The sequence below is a fragment of the Gymnoscopelus braueri genome, assembly GCF_963280865.1.
Source record: "Gymnoscopelus braueri genome assembly, chromosome: 7".
Lineage (NCBI taxonomy): Eukaryota > Metazoa > Chordata > Actinopteri > Myctophiformes > Myctophidae > Gymnoscopelus > Gymnoscopelus braueri.
The window spans coordinates 17822393-17836925 of NC_137608.1; the positions used below are offsets into that span (position 1 = coordinate 17822393).

The 14533-nt window shown below is 41.0% G+C and overlaps 1 protein-coding gene across 1 annotated transcript in view; it reads left to right on the forward strand.

Annotated features, from left to right (window-relative positions):
• The window catches only part of LOC308088919 (uncharacterized protein), a gene marked incomplete at its 3' end in the record, with an annotated part of 79797 nt that overhangs the window by 53673 nt on the left and 11591 nt on the right, over positions 1-14533 (forward strand). The window contains exons 15-31 of the mRNA XM_080433502.1: positions 75-119; positions 762-815; positions 1085-1129; positions 1466-1519; positions 1720-1764; positions 1891-1944; positions 3806-3850; positions 3952-4005; positions 6220-6264; positions 6632-6685; positions 7373-7480; positions 8095-8148; positions 8646-8699; positions 8980-9024; positions 9450-9503; positions 9664-9708; positions 14453-14506. Coding sequence (XP_080289628.1) covers positions 75-119; positions 762-815; positions 1085-1129; positions 1466-1519; positions 1720-1764; positions 1891-1944; positions 3806-3850; positions 3952-4005; positions 6220-6264; positions 6632-6685; positions 7373-7480; positions 8095-8148; positions 8646-8699; positions 8980-9024; positions 9450-9503; positions 9664-9708; positions 14453-14506 — 909 coding nt within the window. The remainder of the gene's footprint in view (positions 1-74; positions 120-761; positions 816-1084; positions 1130-1465; positions 1520-1719; positions 1765-1890; positions 1945-3805; positions 3851-3951; positions 4006-6219; positions 6265-6631; positions 6686-7372; positions 7481-8094; positions 8149-8645; positions 8700-8979; positions 9025-9449; positions 9504-9663; positions 9709-14452; positions 14507-14533) is intronic.

Here is a 14533-nt window from a genome sequence, read left to right on the forward strand (position 1 = left end):
CATTGTGCCTCTCATGGCAGTAAAGAACAAACTCTTGTATTTTAATGTTTACATAAAGCTTGTTTCTTCTCCAGGGTTCTAAAGGGGAGCAAGGACAAACTGGACCCGATGGCCCTACAGTAAGGACCACATGTTATGGAGAACTTTTTCATATATTTTCATCATGGTCTCCCTGAAGAATATTGAAGTGTTTACTTACATACTCTGTGTAGGATGCCATAATATATGGAAGTCCATTGGTCCAAAAATGTAATTATCAACACCACAGTAAAATAAATAGAAGCATTTATTTATTTAATTGTATTTTTGTATTTATTTTATTTATTAATTTCATTGTGGTATTTATTATTAAATTGGACCAATGGACTTCCATAATAATAAACCTGTTAAATACATGTGACTTAAAGGAGCAATAGACCACACTTTTACAACAACTCTGTTGCATAAGGTTCGCAATTTTCCCGTCACGTCTATAAGGCAGCAATTATGTATTTTGCAACATTTAAAATGCATGATTGTAAAAGTACCGTATACCACAAGCACACATTATGGCGTCCGTCAGCTTACATAGGTGAACAGAACATAAATGTACTGTCCGTCAGTATTATTACAATGATTACATCACAATCCGTGTATATTTTGTGTGTGGGGTGATACTTTTATTCCACACCTTTTAAAAACCTGTGGATATATTATTTTCTTTACATTTGTTTTCATAAAATGTGTATCTATATACTTTAAACCTCAGTTTGTTCTTCCAGGGTCCGCTTGGCAATAGAGGCGTCCAGGGATCTCAGGGGTCTCCAGGGCCACAGGTAATGTACCTCCTCACCAGAGATGGTGATTTCATCCATATCATTCATTGGTAAGTACGCCACTGCGTGCTGACTGAACTTTTTACAGAACGTCCATTGAAAAGAATTTAATCACACCAAAAAAAGGGATAACTTTCAACATCCATCAATGGTTCACTTTCGTTCCATCTCTAGTATTGTTGGTCATCCTCTTCATTCATGTGGTCGTAGTTCCTCCCATTAATGTTTTGACTGCTGCCTGTTGAACTCTATTAATGTGTGTCAACCAGGGAGATGCTGGATATGACGGACAGATGGGTCCACATGGACCAGTTGTGAGTATGCATCCATACCAATAAATACCAACTTAATTTTCACTGCATTGTAGTCACAATGTGCTGCCATACAGTACGAGTATCTGCTGTATGACTGACTGGTGAGAAGAGATGGGAAGAAACACTGTAGCTTAACCACTCAAACCCTATATACTTTGTTATACGTCAAGTAGTGAAAATAGCAGATCAACAGACTCACATCAGATGTCATGCTGTGACATGTTGTGAGCTTGTAGAACATTTTTGCAGAATGTAGCTTTTATTATAGCTCTTATTACATGCCCAGAATAGGGATGCTAGTGATCATGTGGTTATTTTCCATATGTGAATATACAGGGTGCTCCAGGGGCCACTGGCATGATTGGACCACAGGGCGCCAATGGATCTGAGGTGAGTCCATATGAGGAGTTTCATGACAATAAAGATATCATCCACCATCGGCTAACACCTAAGCTTACAGCATACCATCATTTTACGTTGTTATTTTAAATATTGCATGTTGGCTCAAATGGGTAAAATAACACACAAGGGCACCACATCCTCATCATCACACAATCCTTGTTTAACATTGTTTCCTGCACCCTTCGTAGGGCGATCCAGGACCAGCTGGTCGACGAGGTCATCGAGGCCCTGCAGTATGTCCCCCATTTTACCTTTTATTACACTGATCAATAGCAACTAGCAACATCAACAGCAAAATGCTCAGTGAATGTCAAACCCACCAGGCAACCTGGTTATTGTATTTCCTGTATCCCCACTAGGGCCCGGCAGGATTGCCAGGAGAGAGAGGATCACCTGGACCTCGAGGGCCCCAGGTAAGACTACTCACACGAACCATGGTTCTCAAAATGGGAGTCCACGTATGTTCCCTCAGCCCTATGTTCCCTCAACTAACACCCCCAATCCTAACCCCTAACCCCAAGCTTGACCCTAAATTGAGGGAACATAGGACTGAGGGAACATAGGACAGAGGGAACATAGGACTGCGGTAACATAGAGCTGAGGAAACATAGGGCTGAGGAAACATGACCCCCTCCAAATAATAGGAAAAAGAGAGAGGATCTTTTTCAAAGAGACAAACTGTCATTAGTCAGACACATCGTCAGTAGGATATTGCTGACACAACCACATATGGATCTCATTTCCACAAGTAATTAACTTGTGGCCACAACATATGGATCTCGTGTGCACACCTTCATTAAGTCATTGCCACAATATACACATCTCATTCCCACATGTTATTCAGTCATGGCCTCAACACATACAGCATAGACGTTCCCATGACTTTAAACAAAAACAACACTATTTCACTTCTAGGGCGCTGTACTTCTGGGGCTCTGTAGTAACACCATTCACACTGATGTTTTCTGCTCACAATACTGATAGGACATTTCATTAGTTCCTCCTTGGAACTCAGATAAATCACTGCTTGAGTATTATTCGGCCGAATGTGGTTGTGTACAGCCCTCAAACTATAGAGTCCATAGAGTCTAATAACAACCTGACCACTCCATCTATTCTGTAGCTATCGATACTGAGATACTGTGTCTGCAGTTAAACTGTGTGAACAAAGCTGCACAAACAACAATGCAGTGTGTACAGTGGCGAAACTGCAGTATACAGGACAAATCGGGTTTGTCATGTTGACTAGTGTGATGACCTTCCTCTGGCCAAATGGAAATATGGATCTTTGCAACTTCACCAATAAGTACAAAAGTATAATATTCTAACTAAGAGATTCAGCGAGAAACCAGATATCTCCTGGTTGTGCAGACTGCACTTCGCTCGTGGCCAGAGGTGGTTATGTTTTGTAATGGCATGCTCGTAGCGTGAGCTGTGATTGGTCCACTTTTCAGGGGATATACGTACCTACAGACAAACACTGTTGTAGATGGCTTGAAGTCAATAAAGAAGCCTGAATGCTGAGGTTTGAGCACGGCTAAAACACAAAGAAAACCCCATTGAAGCCAAGGCAAGTAGTGTGTGGCCAATCTGTAAGCAGCGGCTCACCTCATTACACCGACCTTGACCATGACTGTTGACATGAGGCTAGTAAATGTTTTACTGCTGAGTCAGCTACTAACTGGTTAGTGTTTGATATGGACAGTATGGGAGAGGGTTATTGACCACTAACTGGTAGTGCCAGCAGCAATAATTTTGTTCCCTGTGGTCTTGTTATGGAACAGCTGGGGGTGAAAATCAATAATTCTTTTTTCTTCCTATTATGCATGATCCTAGAGCCTGAAATATCGTATTGCTGCTATATTCTGGGTTTTGTGGCTGTCTCCCTTGCACTCCTCAATGTATTGGTGATGTAGGAATTACAGTATGTGTGTGAATGTAAAGGAGAGGCATACATTAACTGTGGTGTCCATATTTTGGGCATGTAATTATAGGCAAACAATTTCAAAGTTTTCAAACAAAATTAAAAATTATAATTTGAAAAAGAAAATAAATTAGCCATGTGACAAAAAGTCAAGTCACCACCATGATAATTGCTTATCATGGTACTGTATATGTTGATTTGTAATAAACATCTGGAGGTGAGGTTGCATTGTGTTACATTTTCATTGTTACAAGCAAGATGTACAATTCAACACTGACACACATCGACATGCAATTGGAATCCTGCTGGCAGTTTTTTCTATGACATATTGATTGTTGTATTGTTCTCAGGGACATCCAGGTAATGATGGCCCATCTGGTTCAAAAGGGGATGCAGTAAGTTATACTATAATAATCTCCTAAATTACATTTGGATCAAAGTCCTTTCACTTGTTCAAAATTACACTGAAACTCATGTCCTTGCTTTCTTTTAATAGGGTGCAATAGGGCCCATGGGAACAAAAGGATTTCCAGGCATTGAAGGAGCCATGGTGAGTCTGCAGTTGATCTGTCATCTACAATGTGCATCTGTTCTGAATGCTATGAAGAGCTATGTTTCTTTTTACCCCTTAAAAAGAATACCTCGTTTAGGACAATAACCCCTTTCCCTCTAAATCTTCCTACACTTGACATCTATGGCTGAGTTGAGCAGCGAGAGGTAGAGAATTCTAATTGAAATGGAGGGGAAACTTATTTATGTGTCTCTGATTTCCCAGAACTCTACAACGCAATTCAAATCAGACCAGAACCTCATAACAAAAAGAAATGCATACAGGAGTCATAGCACAACAATTCAGAAGAGGCCACCAGGTTTAACCAATAGGGAAGTTGCTAGGACTATTTTTGTGCTCCAAGCCCAGGTACATTACTGTTGTTTTATCAGTACCGGCAAAGTTGTGGCCTTCATTTATTCTCAGACTCTTTAGTATGTTTATTGCTTATCGTGTGTGGAACTCTGTGGTGCACTGGTGCACGCAACTGTCATGTGTCATGACTCATGGGCTTAAAATAGGATTGCAACCTCTTCTGAATAGACTTTAGGAAGTTACCATAGTCAATTGTGATTTCATGTTTTATGTACTTCATAATGCCGTCATGCCCTAGGATACATTTTGATGCTGTTGTAATTATCCCTGTGGCTTGGCCCACATCCCAGTATCTGTGCATAATCGTATAATTATACTCACTCTTAAGCTGTGTAAGCATAAAGATATGCATAGCCACGTGGGTCAGCTAGGGTCTGCATGACAAATTTCATCACATCTCATATCCGTGGGGACATCTGCGTGCATCCCAGATTTTTTAGCACACATGCTAGAAAATAAAAATGGTCACTTTGTTTGAGCAGAGGTTGAGTGAGGAGATCAGTCGCTACCCGCTGTATTATATTAAACTTAAACTTGAATTGATGTTAGTTGGCAGGTTTTTTAAATGGTATACAAGCAGAACAGAATAAACACCTGAATAAAAAAAGACTTCTCAAAGCTTTGCTTAAGAGTGCATTAGCATCTTAGCCTAAGTCTTCCGAGTATAACAGGAATGCACAGAAAACATTGACTCAAGATAGAGCATCCTAGGACAGTACATTGCTTCTCACAATGGCTTCTTGCCATGTCACAATTCCTTCAGTTGTCTGGAAGAAGGTCATCTGCTTGTTTTGGGTGCAGCATGTGTTGCTCTTGAAAGCGTGTGCATCTGCAGATACCAAATTGCAGTATAATCAGAACTATTTGCGAGTCCGCTGTCTGCAGACCCTCGTTTTACATGGCTACGCAAAATATAATCAGGCCATTAGCATATAGATATGTTTCTGATGCCAGGTGCTCTTCCTCTTTATCGGGATACTGTATGCCCTAGTATAAATTATGTCAATGTTGATGTACAACTGTCATCTGCTTGAGAGACCATCATGTTTTCTATCTAATCCTATTCCTATCTTATCTTGTCTACTTATGGATCAGTTACTCACTAATGTGACTTGTGCAAAGGTACTGTATATATTCTCTGTGCGTGTGTGTTTATTAAACTTGAGCACAGATCAAGTGACACTACCTTAGTGTCATCTTGTTCTCCGAGCTCTCACTTGCTTGCAGATTTGTAATTCAACTGCATGACCACCAGTCACCACCTTTTAACAGAGGAGAGCTTTTAGGATCACAACAGAAAATTCTAAATCACATCAGATGCCCTTCAAGTGAACCTGCTTTCAGCACAGAGCCGTTTGAGTATCTGAATCATGTAAATTAAAGGTCCCAGTGGCTGCTTTGTTGTTTGAATTATTGCCACTGTGGAGCAATAAAGAGTATCTAAAGATTTTTCTCCATATGGCTCATATTATTGACTGTTCCACTCATTAAGTTGACTTGATGCTGCCAGACGCTGTTTCCATTGCATTTACAAACCTCTGGTTTTGTGTGATGTGATGTCCATAAGGATGAAAGTAACAACCGGATTTGATGGATTCTTCCCTGTTGACATAAAAGAATGTCCACTGTTGAGTCCACCAGGTGTCCCCATTTTACCTACTACTAACAGTGAACAATAAGCGATCTTTCTACCAAATGACCAATTGATGTCTAGTTATGCTTTGAATTATCCATTGAGTTATACTGTATATACTGTAATCAGTCCTCCTTTAATGTCATGAGAGAAACATGTTGTTATTTCAAGTCTCTCTTCATTCTCTCACCAAATCTGTGTTTCAGGGAATGAATGGAATGCCTGGCCTAAAAGGGTTTCGAGCAGACACGGTAAGTTGTACATTATATTTTTAATGATACAGCCTTCATTCTGAAATGTTTCTTTTTTAAAGGATTGTTTTAAGGTAATGCTGCTTTGTTACTGTAAATACTCAGTGCAGACAGTGAAGAGAGGGTAGAGAAAGGGCATTAATGCAACATAGGTCTTGAACCAGACATGAACCCGCAGGATGTATTTGGAATGCACCCCATTGTTAGTATTTCTTTGTAGAAACGATATAAGAGGTTGCTCATGGTGCGACATTCTTGACATTTGAACTCTTTGCTTTCAAGTTATGTTTAGAGTGTGTAAAACATCACAGTGAGACTTTTGTTATCATGATTGTCTGATGTGGATTTTCAATGTTTCAATGTCTAGGGTCCCAGAGGACTGGATGGGGACCGAGGCGACACTGGACCCAAAGGGGACGGGGTAGGAATATTAATACAGTTCTTTGTAACGACTAAATAACAAACAGCCACTGGTGGTAGAAGCACTCACATTTTGTACTTAAGTAAAAGTACAAATACCACAATGCAGAAATACTCTGTTAAAGTGTTCACATTAAAATATACTTAAGTACTGAAAGTAAAAGTAAAAATTATGCAGAATGTTCCATTTCACACGTTTCCAAATGTATAAAAATGCTTTGTAAATAGCAGATCTACAAGCTCACAACATGTCACAAAGTGGCGGATTGTGAGCTTGTAGATCGTCTATTTTCAAATAGCCAAAGTTTAAATGTAGTAATAATCCAAATCTACAAAATAATTAAAGTTTTCAAATAGTTGTTGTGGAGTAAAGGTTCAATATTTTCCTCTGAAATGTAGTGGAGTAGAAGTAAAAGTATTGAACATTGGAAACACTCCAGTAAAGTAAATATTCCTCAAAAGTGCATACACAGTACTTGAGTACATGTACTTAGTTACTTTACACCACTGCAAACATCTTTCTGAAATGCATTTTATTCTACAGCACTAAGCTCGAGGTGCGGTAACCTTTGTATGAAATTTTACCATTATGTATTAATTAAAACATTCATAATGTATAAAAACAACAAATTCATTAATTAATCATTGTATTTTGCATAAAATGATGGTGTTTCTATTCTCTCCTCAGGGCCTACAGGGTGCTCCAGGAATTATGGGTCGTCAAGGGTACAGGGGTGAGCAAGGCCTTATCGGTCTCCTAGGGGTCAGAGGACAACCCGGGCCACAAGGAAAACAGGTACAGATTATATAACGACGTACTAATGCCCTTATTGTTCTCTCAACTAGTTGAGTCATAGACATAAAGGTACAGATAGAACATAACATTTACATACATAGCAACGCTGTGACTCCATGTCAAACACAGTGGAGGAAGTTATCACTCCATAGGGGCCTCCGTGACACGTTTGTTCAATTATGAACAACAACGTTGGTTATGGTATCCATAGCAATAAGCGTCCTCAGCTCCTGCGAAGTCGTTGACTGTGAACAGGGAATGTTGCTCTCTTTCTCTATTCTTTACCCCTTTCTTGAAACTGCAACTCTTGACACTTTTTTCTGAATATGAATGTGAGATTGGACGACTCGCTGTACTTTTAGGGGCCAAAAAAACATAACCATGACAGTTTCTCACCAATATGCCAATATTGGGCCTTAACCACTTTAAACCTGGCATCCCTATTTGGGCATGTCATTATAGAAACTCTACATTGGCTATTTTCCCCATATGTGACACCATCATACGACAAAGTATGGCCAACCACCATGTTGCGTAGTTCATGGCTGAATTGTTGGATTTTTTTTGGTACGTTTTTTCATATATTAGTTTCTCTGCAATTTGTCCTTTTCCAGGGTGAAGATGGTGAGGCGGGCCTCCAGGGAGGAGTGGGGAAGGAGGGGCCAAAGGTCAGAGTTTATTCCTGTCTGGTCAAGTGATTAACAATAAACCAGAGCTATTATCGTTCACACATGCTTGACCCTGATAACAGACCATGCACCCATGTTCATCTGCCAAGCCAACACAGTCTGCTCACTTTATGGAGGATTTACAAGTCCTCATACTTATGATGATCTTTGCTAAAGAAGGATAATAATAATTTGCCACTTCATGAAGTTACAAAGTGCTGCAAAATACAAAACACAAAGCAAGCATCATGAGTCATAAAAAGAAACGACTGGCACAGCTGGCTCCATTAACAGCCATAGATTATTATAGGCTTCTCGCAGAGATTTAGAAACCATACTGTGCTTTATGAGGGGAAAATTGCTTATCAGCTAATTCAGAAAAACAAGTTATACCACTGGAGACATTTTTATGCAATCTACTACTCATGCATAACATTTGATATCTTTCTCGCATGCTCATAATCTTCGTTAACTCTTGGCTTTTGTTTATGTTGAAGGGCAATAGGGGTGCTCTGGGTGCTCCTGGGAAGGCAGGATCCAAAGGACCCAGGGTAACTTCATCATACAATAGATTTATGAAATGCTTTATCTGTTTTGGACCAGAATCGTTAAGTCTGTTAAGTCTATTTAGTCTGGTGTAAACGGTGTATTGTTGTATTTTTTTGTAATGTTGTTACAATACATACACAAGGTCAAGTTTCATTAATTAATTTGAACATTTAAAACATTTTGTGAGAGCATTATGTCACATCTTTTTCAAATGGATGATGTCTCGTTTTTAAACAAAACGTTTAAACAGTTCGTTTGCTGGCTTCTTATGTCTATTTCCAGGGTCGCACTGGACTTACTGGGATGTTTGGTTCACCTGGAATGCCGGTAAGAAATTACACAAAAAGCCCTCAGACAATCACTATGAAAGAATGTGAATCACATAGTGCTTTATGAGGTTGATGGTTGACAATGTATTTGATGTACTACTGTATGTGCAGGATTCCTATAAAGGTCCACTCTAGAATTTTTTATTTATTTTTTATGTTTCATATTATGACATTTCAGTATGATGATGGCACAAAGGAAATAACAAGGCACAACTATCATGGAAGAATGTTCAGTCCTGATGATGAAACCCCTTATTTATGTGATATTTATGAGCCATCATTTTCATACTGTAGTATGTGGTGTATTGCCATTGAATGTGTTTTTGTGTTATTGCAGGGCTTTAGGTGACATGTTGATGTTTGTGTGTTTTTGCAGGGTTTTAGGGGACATGTTGATGTTTGTGTGTTTGTCTGTTATTGCAGGGTTTTAGGGGACATGTTGGGATTGAGGGAGCAGAAGGAAAGCCTGGTACACAGGTTCCCATTTTATGACTCATACTTTTCCATTGTACTACACATATTTTACTTACCTATACCACAATAATTCTCATTTATGTGTTTTCTCTGGTGTAATGTGTTTTAGAATGTTAATACGATGATAATGCTATATTATATATGTTGTTTGTTTAATGTGCAGGGTGGTCCTGGTTCAGGTGGCAGCCCCGGACCAAAAGGAGACAGAGTGAGTAACCTTTAACCAATAAGATTGACTGTAGAGTAACATTATATGACATATTTATCATTGCCTGTAAAGCACTCACTCATCCACTTAGTCCACTTAGTGCCATGCAAAAGTGGACTGGTCCTCCACTCATTGGTCCATACTTGGTAGACTAAAGCTACAAATTCATTAGCCCAATGGTCAGCCAATAACAGTGTGGGTCCTGTGCATTAGGGGTCATCTTCTAGGTATGTATGTGTTTGTGGCGGTAGTCGGACCTCGTGGAAGTGATTCACAGTGTTGAATTGCAGCTGTTGGTCAATGTCAAGGTTTCACGTAGGGGAACAAGCAGTTTTCACGTAGGAGAACGAGCGTGGGGTGGAAGTACTAGAGAGGCCCCTCACATGTTGAGGGGCCTCTATAGCGCACCTCCAAAAGCACTTTCACTACTGCCCATAGGAGTGCAACAAATGTGTAAAGTTGCACTGTATATTGTAGAAATTCTACCCCCTCAGCTTCCTTGCCTGTAACCCACGACTGACTCAGTTCTGGCGAGGCAACCCAGCCTGGTGGAGAACTAGCACACTTTTCTAGTTCAGTGTTGTGTTACTTCATTAATACATTCACTGCTGTCTTTTTAGGCTACTCTCTATCCAGCACTGAGAGACCATGTGTTGGATGTTTATACTTGGCATGTACGGGCTGGGCTGGATGTTTATTCTTATGCACACCCACGCAGAATGCAAATTTATATAAATGAGGAACCGACCCGTCAGCGCTGTGTGTGTGTGTGTGTGTGTGTGTGTTCCGTCAGAGAACTGGAACTGTTTGAGGGTGCTTTCTGCCAAACATCGTGTATTTGCCACTATAGTCATTGGTGCACTTTCATTTACAAGTACACACTTGGCTTGTTTCCATCCTATTTGTGTGCCTACAGTACATTTCTCAGGGGACTTGGTTTTTCAGTCTATTCTCAATAAGTTGAAGTTGAACTAGAAAAAGTGCTCCTCGGAGCACAAGTCTCCGCCAGGTCAGGTAGATTATTGTGGCCTCCTGGTGGCGCTATAATAGGCCAATGTGAAAAGGGTGCCATTTCTTCTTAGGCCTTGCACGACAATCGGGCACTGCATTCATGATTTGAGACATTTTGTTCCAAAAATGTGGTTTGCTAAATTAGACCTGCTGGTGGCGCTATAACAGGCCAAGGTGAAAAGGGTGGCATTTCTTCCTCGGCCTAGTGGGAATGTACGGAAATCGCACACTGCGTTCATGATTTGAGGAATTTTGTTCACAAGGGACCGATCCTGCAAACTTTGGAAGGCAATGTTAGCCAAGTCGGATGGAATATGAAATATCGGACACATCCATCTTGAAAACATGACTATAGAGATACTGTATACCGATTTGCGTGATTTTTGGACAGAATCTGAAGGAGTAAGAGCAAAACAAATTGTATTACAAAACTCAGCCTCCTGGTGGCGCTCTAAAAGGTATATGTGAAAAATGCAGGGCAAAGGTTTTTCCTTGGCCTCTAGGGAGTGTGCGTGCAAAGTTTCACACAGATTGGTGCAGTTATAGCTAAAAACGTGAATCGGCCTGTTATAGCGCCACCATGAGGCTGATGTGAACGTTTCAAGTGGCATTTCTTCCTGGGCCAAGTGAGAATCTCTGTGGAAAATTTCACGGAAATCACATGCTGCGTTCATGATTTGAGGCATTTTGTTCAAAATGTACCAATCCTGTAAATTTGGAAGCCAATTTTAGCCAATCATGATGGAATATGGAAAATCAGACAGATCCGTGTTGATCACATGGCTATAGAGATACTGTGTACCGATTTGCGTGGTTTTTGGACAAAATCTGTAGGAGTAATAGCAAAAAATATGTTTAGCAAAAGTCTGCCTCATGGTGGCGGATCTGACAGGCTGATCTGAAAAATGTGGGGCAGAGGTTCTTCTGTGGTATCCAGGGAGTGTGTGTGCGCAGTTTCACAGCGACCAGGCCAACGGTGGCGGAGATTAGCTGGTCACAGACAGAAGGACGGACACACACACACACGGACGGACAGACGGACGGGGGGCAAAACATACTCTCTCGCCATGCCTATCGGCCTGGCGGAGACAATTAGGCAAATAAATAATGCTCATTCTGTTTGGACTGTTTGCTCTGCAGAGCAAGCTAAACCTAAAACTGCTTGGCTTTTAGGATGACATCATTGTCTCCGCCAGGCCGAAAGGCATGGCGAGAGAGTATGTTTTACCCCCTGTCTGTCCGTCCGTCCGTCCGTCCGTCCGTCCGTCCGTCTGTCTGTCTGTCCGTCCGTCCGTCCGTCCGTCCGTCTGTGGACAGCTAATCTCCCGCACCGTTGGCTTGATCGCAGCGAAACTGTGCACACACACTCCCTGGATGCCAATTCAGAACCTCTGCCACAATTTTTTCATATGGCCCTGTTATAGCGCCACCAGGAGGCCGCTTTTTGCAAAACACATTTTTTCACAGTACTCCTACATATTTTGTCCAAACATCACGCAAATCAGTACACAGTATCTCTATAGTCATTTAACGAAATCGGTCTTTCAGATTTTTCATGGTCCATCCTGATTGGCTAAAAATGGCTTCCAAAGTTTGCAGGACTGCTCCGTTTTGAACAAAATGCCTCAAATTATGAACACAGCATTCAATTTCCGTGAAACTTTGCACGTACATTCCCACTCCCGCCTCAACCCGCCCCGCGAACCCATATATAAATCTATGGCTCAACCCGCCCCGCGACCCACGGTGGAAAAAAAAAGATGATCATCATCATAATAGCTCAGATTTATATAGCGCTCTTTTAAGTACCCAAAGTCGCTTTAAATGTCTACAGTAGCACAACATTGTCATGGGCTAAATAAACAAGCATGTTGTTCAAAACAGTTTTTTTTTTTTTTTTTTTTTTTGAGAGCGGCTGACCCGCTCACCCGCAGCCTGCATAATTGCCTCTGAAATCCTGACTCGACCACCCGCACCGCGGGTTGACCCGTGGGACCCGCGGGTTACGGGTCGGCCCGCTCATCACTACCGCACATCATGAATGCAGCGCCCGATTGCGGTCAAACTTTGCGCGCACATTCACACTATGTTGAGGAACAAATGCTACCTTTTAACATTGGCCTGTTATAGCGCCACCAGCAGGTCTAATTTAGCAAAACATGAACAAAATGCCTCAAATCATGAATGCAGTGTCCGATTGCCGTGCAAGGCCTAAGAAGAAATGGCACCCTTTTGACATTAGCCTATTGTAGCGCCACCAGGAGGCCATAATAACCTACCTGACCTGGCGGAGACCTCTAGTTGGGATCTGTTTCTGCTTTACATAACCAAGCCTAATATACACTTTTCAATTATTGCACTGTTGTATGTATTCTTTTAGCACATTTTAACACATGTTGTCTGAATCTTGTTCTTTGATGCTGCCATTCCTTGGCCAGGTTATGCTTGAAAAACTAATATATGACATCAAGGTGATCTCCTGGCTAAGTAGGTTTAATAATAAAAATCAAAAAGCAGAATAAGGTCATTAATTTCTTCCTTAAAAAAGACCCTAACAAGCAAAACAAAACAAACAGCGTATAAGGACATACATTATACATTTATGTCATGCACATAAACCATTCTAATAAATCAAGAAGGTCAGTGTCTGTTCAGTGGCAGGTTGATTGGCCCTGTGTGTAACATTTTGCCTGTGGATGACAATGAGGGTGGGCAGCATTGCCACACTCCTTTTTATATGAGCTTGTAAATGTCAAACAAGGCATAATAGGTCACCATTAAAATGTTTATGAGGTAAGAAGCATTTCCCACTCTCTCTGCTGGGGCTTTTAGCAAATGTCCTGTTGACCAAAGATCTCTCTGTCTCTCTGTCTGTCTGTCTCTGTCTGTCTATCTCTCTCTCTCTCCCTCTCTCTCTGGTCTGCATCTGACCTTCTGTTGTTTCGTGTGACACCCTCAATGACTGTCAGAGCGGCGTTATCGGCCGCTAAAATTAAGACTTAATCAAACCGGTTTGATTTGCTCTGCATTCTCTGGTGTCTGTGACATTCAGCAGCCAAAATGATCTCTCATTTCTGTCTGAAGAACAATCAACCCGTATGTGTACGTGACCCCATAAATGTGCTCGGCTCCCGGGCTTTTGGCACAACTCTCGTATTCTGGTACAAACAAGGTCACTCTACAGTAACACGCTGCGTGTCAAATGCTGTGCATTTTCTTTTCTTCGTTTTTTTTCTTTTTTACTTTCACAGTAATTGTCTTATTCCAGTGTGCTCAACATTGAATGGCTACCAAAACAAATGACCTACTGGTACTCTCTCAGCTCAATAAAAGATATTGGAATTGTGGTGAAAAGTTATGAGGGAATCCTGAAATGACTGCTTCTATGAAACATCTTTCTATGAATCTATTTGGGTGGTTCTCAAAGTGGTTGTTCTTGAGAAAATGAGGAACAGTTTAAACACTTAAATCCTATTTTATTTTTCAGCTGTTTGAAAATAGCCTCTCTACAATCTCATGACACGTTGCGATGCTTGTAGATCAGCCATTTTTGAATAGTGTTGACAGAAGTAGACAGATCTTATCTTATTGAGGTCCCTGCCCTCCCTGGCATAAAATTGTTTCAATTGGGGGTCCGTGGCCTTGACATGAAAATGTTTGAGAACCACTGATCTAATCTACTGTACCTAAAATATGAAGTCAAGTTTATGTGTATTTGTATGTTGACATTTAGGGACATCCTGGTGTGGGTGGTGGTCCCGGGCAGAGAGGACCCCTGGGTGCTCAGGTACTGTAGGTTTTTACATTTTTAGGA